The sequence below is a fragment of the Triticum dicoccoides genome, chromosome 5B, assembly GCF_002162155.2.
Source record: "Triticum dicoccoides isolate Atlit2015 ecotype Zavitan chromosome 5B, WEW_v2.0, whole genome shotgun sequence".
Taxonomy (NCBI): Eukaryota; Viridiplantae; Streptophyta; class Magnoliopsida; order Poales; family Poaceae; genus Triticum; species Triticum dicoccoides.
Genome location: NC_041389.1, coordinates 349315033 through 349330598, shown reverse-complemented (window position 1 = coordinate 349330598; position 15566 = coordinate 349315033). Strand labels below are relative to the sequence as shown.

The 15566-nt window shown below is 49.4% G+C and overlaps 1 protein-coding gene and 1 pseudogene across 1 annotated transcript; both read left to right on the top strand.

Moving 5' to 3' along the window:
* The first annotated feature begins 1246 nt into the window (after positions 1 to 1246).
* LOC119305494 (ankyrin-3-like) lies at positions 1247 to 5755 on the top strand. Its single transcript, XM_037582000.1, has 3 exons — positions 1247 to 1982; positions 4334 to 4878; positions 4975 to 5755. Exons 1-3 carry the CDS (start codon positions 1304 to 1306, stop codon positions 5674 to 5676), a joined length of 1926 nt encoding a protein of 641 aa, XP_037437897.1. The 5' UTR covers positions 1247 to 1303; the 3' UTR covers positions 5677 to 5755.
* A 7281-nt stretch (positions 5756 to 13036) lies between these two features.
* LOC119308853 lies at positions 13037 to 14698 on the top strand (annotated as a pseudogene).
* The last annotated feature ends 868 nt before the right edge of the window (positions 14699 to 15566 follow it).

Genomic DNA, 15566 nt, shown 5'->3' with positions numbered 1-15566 from the left:
CGTTGTCGGTGAAGAGGCTGTTGAGCTTGGTCCAAACGGCGTGAGCGTCATCATCGGCGGAGACCACCGTGTGGAAGAGGTCCTTCGAGATGGTGGTGTAGAACCAACGGATGAGAGTGGCGTCGATGGACGTCCACTCCTCATCGTCCTCCATGAAGCGGGAGTCCGCGGAGCCATCGATGTGATCCCGGAGATTCTACTCACGGAACACGAGGGAGAAGTACGTCTTTCAGGCATAGTACGTGGAGGTGAGGTGGTCGAGGACGACGGGAACCCGGACGAGGATGTTGAGGTCGCGGATGACGACAGGACTGAGGCCTTCACGGGTTGGTGCGGCGGCTGCGGGTGGTACCGGTGGAACCGGGGGAGGCCATGGTCGAGAGGGGTGGTGCGGCGACGCGTGTGCGGCGACACGTGTGCGGCGGTGTGGCAGGGAAGAAGGCGGCGCGGCTGGTGGCGGCGCGACGGGGACGGGCGGAAGCGCGGTCGGCGACGGCACACCGGGGCGGCGGCGCGGCGGAGAAGGTTCACGGCGGCGGCGGCGGCACGAGGTGGCGGCGGCACGGGTTAGGGTTAGGATAGTATGTATGGTATCATGTTGAAAACGATTGTTTTGGCAATGCTTCACGATGTATTGATCGGTGCAAAGCGCACGTATAATGGAGTACAAAATGGGTCACAACCTCAACTATACAATGACTAGGAGATGGGCCAGACTATACAATATACATGCACAAACCATATATTCAACAAGTATCATAGATAGTATCATGCATGCCAACTAGACAAGTTTAGTATATGATACTTTCCATTACAACCAGCCTTATAATTTGATATCAGTTTAATGGAATGCGGAATTTCTAAAAAAAACGCGATCTGTACTCCAGATGCAAGTGTTTGCAGTCATTGCTGGGGCAAAGAACTGGAACACCCGCTGAAGAAAGGTATTGAGTGAGGGGCAGGACGATTTCGCTGGCTGAATCAAATCGGTGGTAACAGGCGGGCTGCTCCTACTGGTTCTCACCAGAGCCCTTACGTGATGTCTGAGGTAGAATCGCATCTCTACTGCCTCCTCTCAAGGAATGATTAGCAAACGCGTTTTGCCCTTTATACTTTGAGTCCGCCAAGTAGCCATCTCTCTCTCTAATCCATGATATGATATAGTAGGTGTAGGTTCGAGCGCTAGGATCTACCAAGAGTGCACCTGCCTCTCAGAATGGCTCCAGAGAACACAGAGCAAGCTCCCAACCTACGGAGCAAGCCAAATGAGGGGGTCGACTTCGAGCCGCATCCGGAGCTGCTCATGGCCGCGCGCCGCGGCGACTGGGGGCAGCTCGAGCATCTCCTTGGCCAAAAGGACGATGCAGCAGCGGCGCCCCAGCCGGCACCAGTGCGACCGGCACGTCATGATGTAATCGTCCACATCGAGGAAGCCATCAATGTCGAATCGGCATCCACAGTGACCTCGGCCGACGCGGTAACCGTGGCGCGGGACTCCCTCCTCCACGTGGTCGCGTCGCGGGGAGACGCGCATCAGTTCCTGCAAAGCGCGACAGTGATCTACGACAGGGCCCGTCACCTGCTCGACGCCCGGAACGGCACCGGCGACACGCCACTGCACTGCGCCGCCCGGGCAGGGTGGGGTGGGATGGTCGCTCATCTCGTGGATCTCGCGAGAAGAGCCGAGAATGGCGGCGGCGACCAGAAGGTGAAGGCGATGCTGAGGATGCAGAACGAGCAGGGAGAGACGGTGCTACACGAGGCGGTCCGTTTAGGCAGCAGGGACATGGTCGCCCGGCTGATGTCGGAGGACCCCCAGCTAGCTCGAGTTCCGCCGGCCGATGGCGCCTCGCCGCTATATTTGGCTGTCTCGCTGGATCACGACGACATTGCACGCCAGCTCTATCAGAACGACAAAGGGCTCTCGTACTCTGGGCCAGACGGGCGAAATGCCTTGCATGTAGCCGCTCTCAAGGGCAAAGGTGAGGCCTTTTCCCCCATCTTTTACAATTCCATTCATGCCCCCGGATAAGAGCGCATTCGCAACTTGTTGTAATTACATTCGGTTAATAAAAAAACACTTTTGAAAATGTCCAATGATATATAATTCATGAATGTAAGTCAATTTATCCTTAATAAAACGGTGAAATGATTATTTGCATACCAACTACTCTGGTTTGCCACTCAAAAAGAAAAACTCTGGTTTGGGTTTATATGGTCCGCACATATTTCAAGATTTATTTGAATATATCAGTTAGATCAATAATGCATGATATAAGTGCAATAAAAATATGTGAGTAGAAACTTCTTTGGATTACAAATTCAAGGTTATATTTTTGTGACATATAAAGAACATTTCGGGGGTCAAAATAGAGGTCAAAATTGGCCTCATAATACATGCATCTCTTATAAACCGAGAGTACTTTTTTACTGTCACTGCGTTGTCACCACAAAATGGCAAGCAAATTCCTTATTTCCCCTATTTTGATAAGTGATGTTATGAGTTTAACATCCCCAGTAATATCCTTCACTTCCACCTTTTCTTCTTTGGTAGTTAGGGTCCAACTTCAAATGTTTGAATATCGAACTTTTATTTCAACAAATTGAATTGCTCCAAATTATATTATGAGTGTTGTATCATATCGTTTGAATTTTCATACAACTGAATCTTTTTAAAATTTCAAATTTAGATGTTTAAATTTCAAAATATCAATTTAAGAATTTAAATTTCTAAATTCATATTACAAAACTTTAAATCTTATAATTGGAAATTTAGTTCATATTGGAGCTTGATTTCAAGAATAGTCACTCTAGAAGTACAAAATGTAGATTATTTTAATTCTGACAAGTCTCAATATCCAAATTCATCAAATAATTGAAGAGTGCGGCACAAACAACAAACACTTTTGCTACATAATTTGTAGATGAAACTGAGAATGGAAAGCCACAAACTACTTAAAGTTTACAAAACTTCCAATGCTCACATAGACAATTGCAAAATCACTAGATGATTGGCAAAAGCCTCATTTCAACTCTTCATATTATTTTTCAAGCAATCGGCAAGATCACCTCTACCTTTGCATATAGAAGAAGAGATTGGTCGGTCAATAAGGAAAACCGGCCCAAAACCGATAGAACTGAGCCACATACACACCAACCCCGAGGATGTGTTCCAAGCTAGCCGACGACTCTGTCATCCAAGTGACAAGAGTCGACACAATAGAGCACGACCTGGAGCTGCCGCTCCAACTTACAAATCTCAACAATGCACTCACCCAACCTCATGTTTGTCTATGTTAAATTTCAAAGAGTAGTTTGTAAATTTTGATCAAACCCCACTAACATGAGTTGTTATGCCACATCATCAAAAGGCAGACCCACCTGTCAAAACACATCAAAACGATCTAATCAAGCCATCAGTGTTTAATGCAAAAGGTTTACCGTAGATGTAGTGTTTTCTGCCGAAAATTTGTAGAACCGTTCTCTCTGCAAAGTTGACCTTTAATGCGGTGGTTTCTTCATTTAACTCAAGAAATACATTATATGAAAACATAGAGGTAATATTGCTGGAAGTCGTAAAACACGCGCTCGATGTTCAGTTTGGTTATAAAACTTGCAAAATACGGAATTGTGGTCATATAACTTGTCTCCGCGTTCAAATACGGTCTTCCTTTCGTACCCAGACGGATAGCCTACATTCGTGGCCTGCGAGCGGCGCATAGGCCCACTTGTAAGTGTCTGGAAGCATTTTTTGCAGATAACTGCCTTGTGTCTTATTTATTCGCGTACAAAATCTGTCAATTATAATAAAATGAAAAAAAAATCGTAAATTTAGTTTTGGGTTAGACATGATATAAGAACTGACAACAAATTATTGTTTACCCATTTCAATCACAAAGTGCAACCTGGTCTGGTGGTTAGCCTACCAATTCGGCCAGGAGGTCACAGGTTATAACCACGTTTCTTGCTTTTTTGGGGTTTGAATTTAGTTTAGATAAATAGTTGTGCATGTCTAACATGTTGTGTCCTTGGTCTGGTGGCTATCTGTGCAAGTCTCTTACGAGTAGATCGTGGGATCAAATCTCACTAGCTGGCCTACGCCACGCTGGCTCGCCACGTGTGCAGGTCATACGTGCACATACTGTTGAAAGCATCATATTTGCACGTTGAGACAAGTTAAGTGACTACAATTATGTATTTTGCAAGTTTTAGTACTAAATCGAACATCAAGCGCAAGAATTATGACTTCTGATGATATTACCTCGAAAACATATTGCATACTAGTATAACTCTTATTAAGCATTGAAATTCCGCTGAGAACTAGCCACTGCAGAGACAATAAAAATGCTATTGGAATGGAACAAGGATCTCATCAGACAAGCAGACCAATCCACTAGAAGCACGCCTCTCCACTTCGCGGCATCATGGGGGGAGCACGAGGTGATCAGCATATTGTTGGATGCTGATCAATCCGCAGCGTATCAGGCAGACATCAACGGATCGTTTCCCATACACGTGGCGGCGTATGCGAAGAAAGTCAAGGCCGTCTCCGTCTTGCTCGACGGTCGTCGGGACTGCGCCGAGCTACGCGATGCCAATGGCAGGACCTTCCTCCACGTGGCCATCCTCGAGGAGAGCCAGTCAGTGGTGACGTATGCCTGCAAGCTGCAGAGAAAGAAATTCGCATCATCAGTGATGAACATGCAGGACAAGGACGGCAACACCGCGCTGCATCTCGCGATCCAGATGGGGAACGTGTGGATCTTCGGCCCTTTGATGAAAAACCGCGAGGTTAAGCTGAATATGAGAAACAACAAGGGCCAAACGCCGCTCGATCTCTCATGGATCACGACACCTGCAGGAGTTCATTACGGATTGGTAAGCAATTGTTTGTTGGTCGGTTCATGCATATAGTTCCACTGGCTTGTACTAAGAGAATGATTTATTTTGTGTTCGTCGAATGTATCTTTGCAGAACCCAAGAATTATGATATATATGTTACTTCAAGATGCCGGCGCAAAGAATGGCACATTTAGAGGCGATCACTTCCACAAAGAACATATTGTTCTGCTAGACCCGAAGGAAGAAGCGCAAAAGATAACCGACTCCCCACAGACTATCGGCATCGCCTCCGTTCTGATCGCGACGGTCGCCTTCACCGCAGCCTTCGCCCTGCCTGGTGGCTACCGAGCGGATGACCATCCGAATGGCGGCACGCCGACGCTGGCTAGGCACTACGCGTTCGACGTGTTCATCATCGCCAACACGCTGGCCTTCATCTGCGCGTGCCTATCCATCACCAGCCTCATGTACGCGGGGGTCACCACCGTGGACATCCGCACCCGCATGATCTCCTTCGTCATCTCGGTCACGTTCATGGCCGGCTCGGCGAGGAGCCTCGGCGCCGCCTTTGTGTTCGGGCTATACGTGGTGCTGGCCGTGGTCGCGCGCACGACGTCCATCGCGTCGTGCGCGATCACGGCTCTCGTGTTGGTCGATGCTGTGTGGGCCTTCTCGATGGTGGCCAACGGGGAGCTGATCCTGCTGAAGCGGCTTGGAGTTCAGGCATGGTGGAGGTTGCCATGGGCGATTCTGCTCACCTTTCTATCGCAGTTCTGGCCTTACATTGTGATCGCTGGCGTGCTAATATTTTACAAGGTTGATAGAGTGCATTGACTTGTAATGACATTGTGGGACTGCTCGTTACGTATTTAAATTGCTCAAGTACTTTGTTTTGTGTGACGAAGAGGAGGGAGAAGGCGATTAACAAGTGAAATCAAATCTTCGTGACAGCTATGTGATATATGAAAGAGAAAAATATTTTTTATTTCAAATTTGTGATTCCTCAGATAAGTGGACGTCTCTATGTTTTTTTAAAGAAAATTCGAGCTTTATTCATTTGAAATAATCATTACATCGTTTATAAGGATTGGTACAATTGCATTATGTGGTTCCTCAAACCAATCAGAAATGAAAAAAAATCTAGCCAACTTGGCAAGTTCATGAGCAACTTTATTTGCTTCTCTATTACAATGCTCGAATTTAGAAATAGGAAAATCACAAGCTAAGTGAAAGCAGTCATCAAAAATTGCAGCTGCTGCCCCCGACGATCGTCCTCCTTCGTTCATGGTCTCGATCACCTCCATATTATCCGAGTTAATAATTATGCGATTACAACCCGTCCTTTGCGCAAGCGATAGGCCAAATTTTAACGCCAAAGCTTCAGCCATCAACACATCTGCACACCAGTCAATCTTATCATTTCCCCCACCGATGAACCTACCTTTGTCATCTCTTAAGACAACCCCGATCGTACCCCTGAGAAGATCGTGATCAAAAGAAGCATCAACAATAAGTTTAACAAATCCCGCCGGGGGATTAGACCATCCTCCTCTTTTAATGGAAGCCTTCGGCGAGGAGGCATTAACAAAATTGGCAGCGAGAGCGCGTATCCCCATGGATATCTGTTGTGCATTCTGAGTAGTCTCATTGTGTACCAATTTGCGCCTTTCCCACCACAAGTACCAGGCTGATATGGCAATCATGTCACGCACATTACGAGTGCCCATAATACATAGTTCCTGATCTGGTAATGAAAGTAAATATTCCAAGATTGCCTCACCCGCATAGTCTATTTTACAAGCTCTGCCGATAATATCGTCCATCCCTAGTCTTCTCCAGACTTCTTTTGCTCTGTCACATAGAAACAACAAGTGTTTTGTGTCTTCTGGCCCAGATGAGCAGATAGGACACTTAGGCGAGACTTTCACACGTCTATTAGCTAAGTTAACACGACACGAAATAGTGCCGTGAAGTGTACGCCAAATAAATATTTTAACCTTTGCTGGACAAGCAAGCTTCCAAATCCTCGCCCAAATAGGATTGACCATGGTACGTCCCATCCCATTGGTATGTCGTAACTTGTTCCCATATTGGTGGTCCCATTCCACAAAATAAGCAGACCGAACTGAAAAAATCCCATTTTTTGTGAAATTCCAAGCTATGAAATCTGGCATATCATGTTGTGATATCGGGATCGTAAGCACTCGCTGAACATCAATAGGCCATAGAGTCTGTGTGAGAAGATCTTCATCCCAACTATTTAGGATTGGATCAATCAAATCTGCTACCTTCCGTAACAACTGGCCTCCCTTAGGGGTAACAATTTTACGGTTTGCACAATTTGGAATCCATGCGTCCTCCCAAATGTCAATATTCTGCCCGTTTCCCACTCGCCAAATATGACCACGCTTCAGGGAGCTCACACCCGCCATAATACTTTGCCAGGTGAAGGAAGATCCCTTCTTCAGGTCAGTGTTCAACAAGTCACCGTCAGGATAGTATTTGACTCTTAAAATAGTAGCAATAGAGAATCCGGATTCTCGAGAAGACGCCAAGCCTGTTTAGCCAGCATAGCCAAATTGAAACAATGGATATCCCGAAAACCCATTCCTCCTTGGTTCTTGGGTACACACATTTTCCACCAAGTCATCCAATGCATCCTCCTTTAGTTGTCCTCATCTCCCCACCAGAAATGCGCCATCGCGTCGATAATTCCTTTGCAAATTTTTTTAGGAATTTTAAAGACCGGCATTGCATAGGTGGGAATAGCTTGAACAACCGCTTTAAGTGGACGTCTCTATGTTGATCAGACGTTAAACATCCACCGCATCGTCTGCACACCATGCCCCCTGATTGAGCCATTCGCAACATGGCCCTATTACAAGACGCGTGAGCGAGCGATGGCGGCAATTTGTGGCCGTCGCTGACCTTCCTGAAAGCATCATTGCATTACCGCATCCATCCCGCGTGAATTGTTACAGCTCATGGAGAAACCCTTGATGTGTGATCGAAAGATGGCAGCACCATGGTGTCGTATCCCCCCCCCTAACTTCGTCTTAGGAGCTGGGCATCGGGGAGCGGGACCAGTGGAAGGCGGCGATGTTGGCGTGAGGACTTCTTTGGCAATGATGATGGGGCAGCAATGTCGGAGACGCGACCAAGGTATAGGTAGTCGCTCTTCTCTGGCATGTCTGCGGAATTGTCTCGACTGGTTTGTTGTTTTGAAGTCAAAGCTACGGTGACGGGTCCCGGTGGCATACGATGAAGGGCAGCAGGTGTTTCGTTCGATGATCTTCTGCGGCGCCAGCTGTGCCTAGTTCTACTTCGTAGTTCTCTATCAAAGTCGGAGCTGCACCATCCGTCGCAGGTTGCTGAGTTCTGGCGTGGATTTTCATACATCTTCACGCGGGGTCTACGGTGTGGGTTGAGTCATACGATGAAGTCGGGGTCATTTTCTCGGGGCTTAGGGATGGCAATGACGCTTGTAGGGAAGAAGTGATGACGATTACGCATGCATGTTGTCTCGGTGAGACTCTCTTTAAAGTGGTGTGTGTGGACTATCTTATGTGTACCGCTTAGAGTTTGTGATAGTATTTCGCCCGATTTTTCATAATTAGTTGGACAATCTGGGTTTCGCTCGGTTTTTCTAATTAACCGAGCAATTCTTTTCTTCTGAATGAATGCGGGAATCCTGTCATTTTGGAAGAAAGAAAAAACAAGACTTGGATGCTTTGGAGCCTTTAACAACAACCTTTCACATTTCATGATATCACCAGCTACAAGTCGTCGACAACTTGTTGTAGAATAAGAGTACTTAGAGCATCTCCAGCCGCGCCGCCAACACGGGACCCCAGGCGATTTTTTCGCGCCGGCGCCGAAAAACGGCCCAGTCGCGCCCCCAGGAGCCTGTTTTTCGCCGGCTTAGGCCAAAATCAGCGTCGGTGGACCCAGGCCGAAACCGTCTCGCTGGGGGCGCCCGGGGGTGCCGGGGCGAGCGGTTTTGGCGCGAAAGAGCCACGGGCCCGCCGAGTCAGCGACGCACGCGTCATCGTCATCGAAACGCCTTGGTTTCCCGCGTGGAATCAATGGCAAGGCTGCCGCCGGTCAGCCTTGCCATTGATTCCTCACGGGCGGCGCGTCACGGGTGGCGCGGCGACGCCTCCCCTCCCGCCACGCGTACACACGGCGCGGGCTATATATGCCGGTGGCCTCCCTCGCCTCTGGCCACACCAGCCCTAGCTGCCCATCGACCGTGGCCGAGCTCTCCCTCTCTCCCGTGCGCCTCCGCTCGCCGACGCTTCTTCCCTCCCCTCTCCCTCCCTCCCTCCCAGCCCGATGGCCGCGTGATTCCCCGGCGACGCGGCGGCGGCCAACGGCTTCGGCCGCCGCTCGCTTCACGAGTGGGAGGCCTGGCTACTGTTCGAGGCAAACATCTCGACGCCACCGGACATGCGCGCCGGGCTGATGGGGTGGAGGTTCAGCAAAGGGGGAGTGCCCATTCCCCCGGTGCCCGACATCGAGGCGTGCCCTGCCTTCTTATCCATCGAGGTCGACCGCGTGCGAGCCTCCCTGACAGAGGAGTAGCTCGCCCTCCCCCAGTACGCCGCCGACAACCACGCGGCATGGGCGGCGTACTTCCAGCGCCGCCAGGAGCAGAGGCTTGCTTCCACCAACGGGGCGTCGGTGGTGGGCGGCATCAAGAACGGCGAGGGGCGCCGAGTGTGGTGGGGCGCCCACGGCCGCACGCTCGAGGACGTGCTGGAGTACCTCGAGGGCGGCAATAACCCGTTGTTGGCATACCCTGCCGCGGCGGCCGCCCCGGTCCACCGCCGGCGCGTTGGGCAATGGATGCCCAGGAGGTTCGGTTCCTCCTCAACTTCCTCCTCGCACTCCTCCTCTCGTTCTTCTTCCCACTCCTCCGGCTCGCCGGTGGCGTTCGACGTCAAGGCCGAGCCCGCGGCGGAGACGCCGCTCGGTCGGCGCACTCGCAGCGCCGGCATCGTCATAAATGAGGGCGCCCCGCGCGCCTCCTCCTCTGCTCCTCCGCGCTTCGTCAAACCGAAGGAGCCGAGGCTCGCGGCCGTGAAAATGGAGCCGGGGCTCCCCGCCGTGAAGACGAAGCACGACGCCGCGGAGCTCGACGAGGCGGCGGCCCTGAAATGGGCGCGCGATGACTGGCTGAAGATGGAGATGGAGCGCCAGTGCCGCGCCCTAGAGCACTTCGAACATCGGCGCCGGGGCCGCGACGAAGGAGGCGTCGTCATTCTCGACAACAGCGACGACGACGATGCGCCGCCACCGTCACCGGTCCGCCATGGCGACTCCGGACAGGGGTCCAGCAGGGGGCAGCCGCGTCAAGGAGGAGAAGGCCGCCGCCGACAACGACGGCGACGGCGGCGACTTCGCCGCGTTCAGCGACTTCTTCGGCCCGTAGTTGTAGTTCCGGTCTTTTTTAATAAATTTGCTGTGTGAAATGTCGAATATGTCTAATATATGATCAGTTTGCCGAATTTTAGCTGAAATTTAGCCGAATGCTTTCTTTTGGGGGCAGCGACTGGAAACCCACTCGCCCCCAGGTCAATCTTTTGCGCCGGCTCGCCCCCAGGCGGCGATTTTACGCGCCCCTGAGGGGCCAACGGCTGGAGATGCTCTTAGCTTCACCAGATCAACACCGAGAGAGATGTACCATAGAAATAGCAACTTACATTTTATACCTACTAGAAACATGTATATAAGATCTCTAGTGTCGAGTATAGCAGCCCATGTGCTGCTCTACACGCCATCTCGATAGCAGCTCTGTATATAACATTAAGTTAATGAAGAAGACAACGACTTCATGCATTAACTGGTTTAATTTACTCCTCAACTACCCTGCAAATTTTTTTTTACTCCTCAACTAAGTTTGGAAAAAGGCCCCGTTGCAGCCTTGCACAAATTTCAAAACATTGGGCGGTTCATGGCCCATCCGGCCTGGCTGTAGTTCCGCCATTGGTACTTGGTCAACATCCATCCCTGCAGCCTACTACTCTGGCATGTTTGATAAAATTATGTGTTAGTTGAGGATTTTTTTAGGAATATTAGTTGAGGATGTTAATATGTTTGGATTTCAATTTCCTGTGACTTTGATGTGGGCGTGTCCTCCGTGCAACATCGTTTTCTTTGGCAAGTGGTAGCGTCAACATAAAGTGACATCAGCTAGGTGGTGCTTTTCGAGTATCGGGTCTCAAGCTCGAGGGTGAAAATTCGTAGGTCTGACCTTCGTTGGCTGCATCTTGCAATGGCTATGTGTACGTGCCGTGTCCTTGATGAAGGCACTGCTTTGAAGTTTGCTCAAATGTGCTCTCTAAGGCGAAAACTCAAGATCCAATCATCAATGGTTTGACTCGACAATGGCGGCGCTTGCACGTGGTTTCTTTCATAGAGGTGTTGCTTTTGAAGAAACTTTCTCGTAATTAAGGAAGATGGATGAGGGTGTTATTTCTTTGTGTGCTTGGTTGATCGTGTCATCTTTCTTTTTTACATTATTCTTATTCTTATCTTTTTACCTGCGTACATCCTTTGTATCTTGACTCGCTTTTGGTATTATATTGTTGCAATCAATAATATTATGTTATTGCAAATGCCAGATGTAATTAGTACAAACTTAATATTAATGTTTTATCCTTTGTCAAAAAATATGTTTGATTGATAACTTGCAGCACTTCAAAATTGAAAGTCAAACGTTCATTGTCGCTTACATGTCACAATCATGCGACGTGTTGTTTTGACTATACCATGGATATTTTATGAAGGTGACCTGAAATATGAAGTGCCTTGAGTAAGTGGTTTAGTAAATTCAATGCGATAAGAAAAGGACCAAAGATGTGCGCCAATCTTTTATATACATATAGAAGAACAATTGTGTTTCGGTTCATGTGGAAATGTCTAACTTCTTGATGGACAAGCGACAGATATGTCCTATGCTATACAAACTAAACGCATATTAAAATTCAGTTTTGCTAAAGCACACTCTAGATGTGCTCTAAGTATTGCACATATAAATCATATGTCATTGATTTTACGCTACGATTCATACAAACTTTTTTTCTTTTTGTTTCTAGTTTGATTGAGTCACTTAGATACGATGTGCCCTAGACAGACCCTATTAAATTATGCATGACCTATTGGTTTCTTCAAAATAATTGTATGACTTATTGCTATCGGCTACACAGGTCCACACACCCCCACCGAAGACACGGCTCCGCATGCCCCCGCCGATGATAACCACAACAATAGAAGGGGGAAAGACTGGGGAGAATATTATTCCTACACTGGAACAACGCCGCCGCTTTGCCGCCCCAAATCAAACTCGAAAACTCCCTAAAGAATACCTGAAAAAAGTCACCGATGACGCTGCACGACAAATCCAGGCTTGATGTCAAGCTGGACGCAATACGGAACCATGCATCGACTCCCTCAGGCCGGATCCCCATTGAAGATCTTGCGCTGGATCGCAAACGCCACCATGGAGCACTGCCCAAGGAAGACCGCAACTCGAACACACATCTCCTTCACCATCCCACAACAACCCTTCAACTCCTCCACAAGCAAGCCGCCCCCCATCAGGACCTCCCCGATGACGCTGGCGCCACACGGGCTTTACCCAGCGACACGCCCCGACAGCGGCGACGAAGGGAGTAGATGAGGCGGTGGCTAGGGTTTTGGTCGTCTGCCCGGTCCTGCATCTCCATGAAAAGGTGAGCGTCAGTTAGCACTGCTGCCGTACATTACTAGTTTGTACTGTTTTGGGTGATCACTACTGCACTTTTTCCATAATACAGCTCTCTACATGCTTAGATTGGTATCTTCAAGATGACAAAAGATGTTCCATGTGTCCCCCCAAATCCATTTTCCATGACTTTCTTTGGAAGCTGATGCGATAGCTTTGTGTTCCCAACATCCGAATATATTCTACCATAATATACAAACGACTAATCTCATTTTTATTTATGGGGTGGCCATCATCAGTGAAATGCAGCCATTCTAAACAAATTGTGAACAGATCATTGATGCCTTACAGCTCTCTTTACTCTCACCTCTTTGGTATATTTGGTTTATCGATATCTAACCCAGCTCCATGATTGAGCAGAGTTGACGAAAGTTTATATTTGCTATAAATTGTGCCTGCTGCTAACCATGAATCACACGCAGAAAACCCTCTGACTAGCTTGTGTTGCACCCTCCACTGCGATGGCTTTTGCTTCTTCCTCCACGGAATCCCATGTCCTCCCTCACATAGCAATCTTCCCCTTCATGGCCAAGGGCCACACCATCCCGCTCATCCAGCTTGTCCACCACCTCCATCGTCGCCGCCTGGCGACCGTGACCTTCTTCACAACCCATGGCAACGCAGCCTTCGTCCGCGAGGGACTGTCCGGGGCCGACGACACGGCCATCGTCGAGCTCGTGTTCCCCGCCGACGTTTCGGGCGTCCCGCCGGGCGTGGAGAGCGCCGAGGCGGTCACGTCCATGGCCTCCTTTGTCGCCTTCGCACACGGCGTGTCGCTGCTCCAGCCACAGCTCGAGGCGTCGCTCGCCGCCATGGAACCTCCGGCCAGCCTCCTCGTCGCCGACGCGTTCCTGTACTGGACGAACGAGTCGGCGGCCACGCTCGGCGTCCCGAAGGTGTCGTTCTTCGGCATCTCGGCGTTCGCACAGGTCATGAGGGAGCTGCGCATCAGCCACGACCCGTGCCCGGCGCTGCAGCTCGCCGACGTCGACGGCGACGGCAATCCGGCGACGTTCACGGTGCCTGAGTTCCCGCACATCAAGCTCACGTTGGAGGACTTGATGGCGCCCTTCGGCGACCCGTCGTCGGTCGCGCCGATGATGGAGCTGGACAGCAAGCTGGGGAAGGCCATAGTGGAGAGCCATGGCCTGATCGTCAACACCTTCCAAGGCCTAGAGAAGCCGTACATGGAGTTCTGGAACAAGCACTATAGGCCCACGGCGCACGGCCTGGGCCATCGGCCCGCTCTGCCTCTCCCAGACCGCGTCTTCTTCGTCGGGTGACGCCGGCCGGCCATCATGGATGGAGTGGCTGGACGAGAAGGCAGCCGCCGGCCGGGCCGTGCTGTACGTCGCGCTCGGGACGCTGGCCGCGATACCAGAGGTGCAGCTGAAGGAAGTTGCAGACGGGCTAGAGCGGGCCGAGGTAGATTTCATATGGGCCGTGAGGCCCGATAATATCGATCTTGGTGCAGGGTTCGAGGAGCGTACCAAGGACAGAGGCTTAGTGGTGAGGGAGTGGGTGGACCAATTGGGAATTTTGCAGCACCAGAGCGTGAGAGGGTTTCTGAGTCACTGCGGGTGGAACTCGGTGCTAGAGAGTGTTGCAGCTGGCGTGCCACTGGCAGTTTGGCCCATGCATGCTGATCAACCTTTCAATGCAGCGTTTGTAGTCGATGAGCTCAAGATCGCGGTTAGGGTCCACACGAGTGATAGAACGATGCGGGGTTTGGCCACAAGCGAGGAAATATCGGAGGTGGTCAGGAAGCTTATGCTCGGGGAGGCCGGAATTGAAGCGGCAAAGAATGTTGCCGGGCTATCGGTGCTAGCTGTGGAGTCCGTACTGAAGGGAGGGTCCTCTTGGAAATCAGTGGAGGAGATGATCAGTGAGTTGTGTGCACCCAACATGCATGCAAATGTTGAGCCAATCAAGGAGGAGTCTTGAGATGTTTAATTGTCATCATTTTTCTTTCCAACAAATAATGCGGTGTTGTGCTCTGTAGCTATACCAAACATTTATGTTGGTCACTGGCATTACTTCTCAAGTCTTGATTGGAAATATTTACTATATATGAAATTGATTGAACACGGTTGTTTTCTCTCTTGGGAGTACTTAGTTGGGACCATTTAATTCTGTTTTGGGGACTGTCCTGAAAAAAATGTTGAATGGTAGTCGAAACCAGTGAACCCATGTACCTACCTGGTAGCCTACATGTGGCCACATAATGCTTTCTTTTCCTCCAACCGGACATCTCCTTTCCATTTAATTGCTCAAACGAAAATACATTGTCATTCAACCAGCCATAGAGATGCACATTAAATAGCAGCGAAAGAGGAAGCAAGTCTAAGAGCAGAACTGGAGAAGGGGCCAAAAGTGGAGCGAGTTGGGGCACTAACAGAAACCTGCTATGAGAAAGTGATATTGACAACTCTCATTCCTATAGCAGAAAAGGGGTGTGTTCGGGCCACGCCCAGCGTCTCGCCCACGAGCCAACTCATGTGCTCGCATGCCTTGTGTTGCATGTATGCTCGTTCACTAATCTCTTTTTTTGCTCGTTTTTTATTGCTGTTGGTCAGCTTTCCCAAGAAAAAAAAGACGGGTTTTCTATTTTTGAATAATACGTGAAATTAAATTTCTTTATGGATTTTTAAAAAGTCCATAAATTTTAAAGTAAGTTCATAATTTTTTTTAAGGTCATGAATTTGAAAAAATCACAGTTTTAATGGAATTTAGTGCTTTTTAAAAAACGTTCAGGAAATTTAAAAATCAAGGATATGTTAAAAATTTAAAAATCCAGCTGGACCGTGGCCCAGTGTCTCACCCACGCACTGGCTCATAAACTCGTTTGCCCATCTGCTTGCTCGTGGTTTTCTTCTTTTTCGCTTGCCATTGATCAACCTTCCCCGGAAATAAATAGATTAGGTTTCTTAATTTTGGAAATTTTGGTGGAATTACA

Coding starts and splice junctions, on each gene's coding strand:
- LOC119305494 (XM_037582000.1), top strand. CDS start 1,304: ATGGCCGCGCGCCGCGGCGACTGGGGGCAGCTCGAGCATCTCCTTGGC. Junction 1,983..4,333: donor AGCCGCTCTCAAGGGCAAAG/GTGAGGCCTTTT, acceptor TAGCCACTGCAG/AGACAATAAAAATGCTATTG. Junction 4,879..4,974: donor CAGGAGTTCATTACGGATTG/GTAAGCAATTGT, acceptor GTATCTTTGCAG/AACCCAAGAATTATGATATA.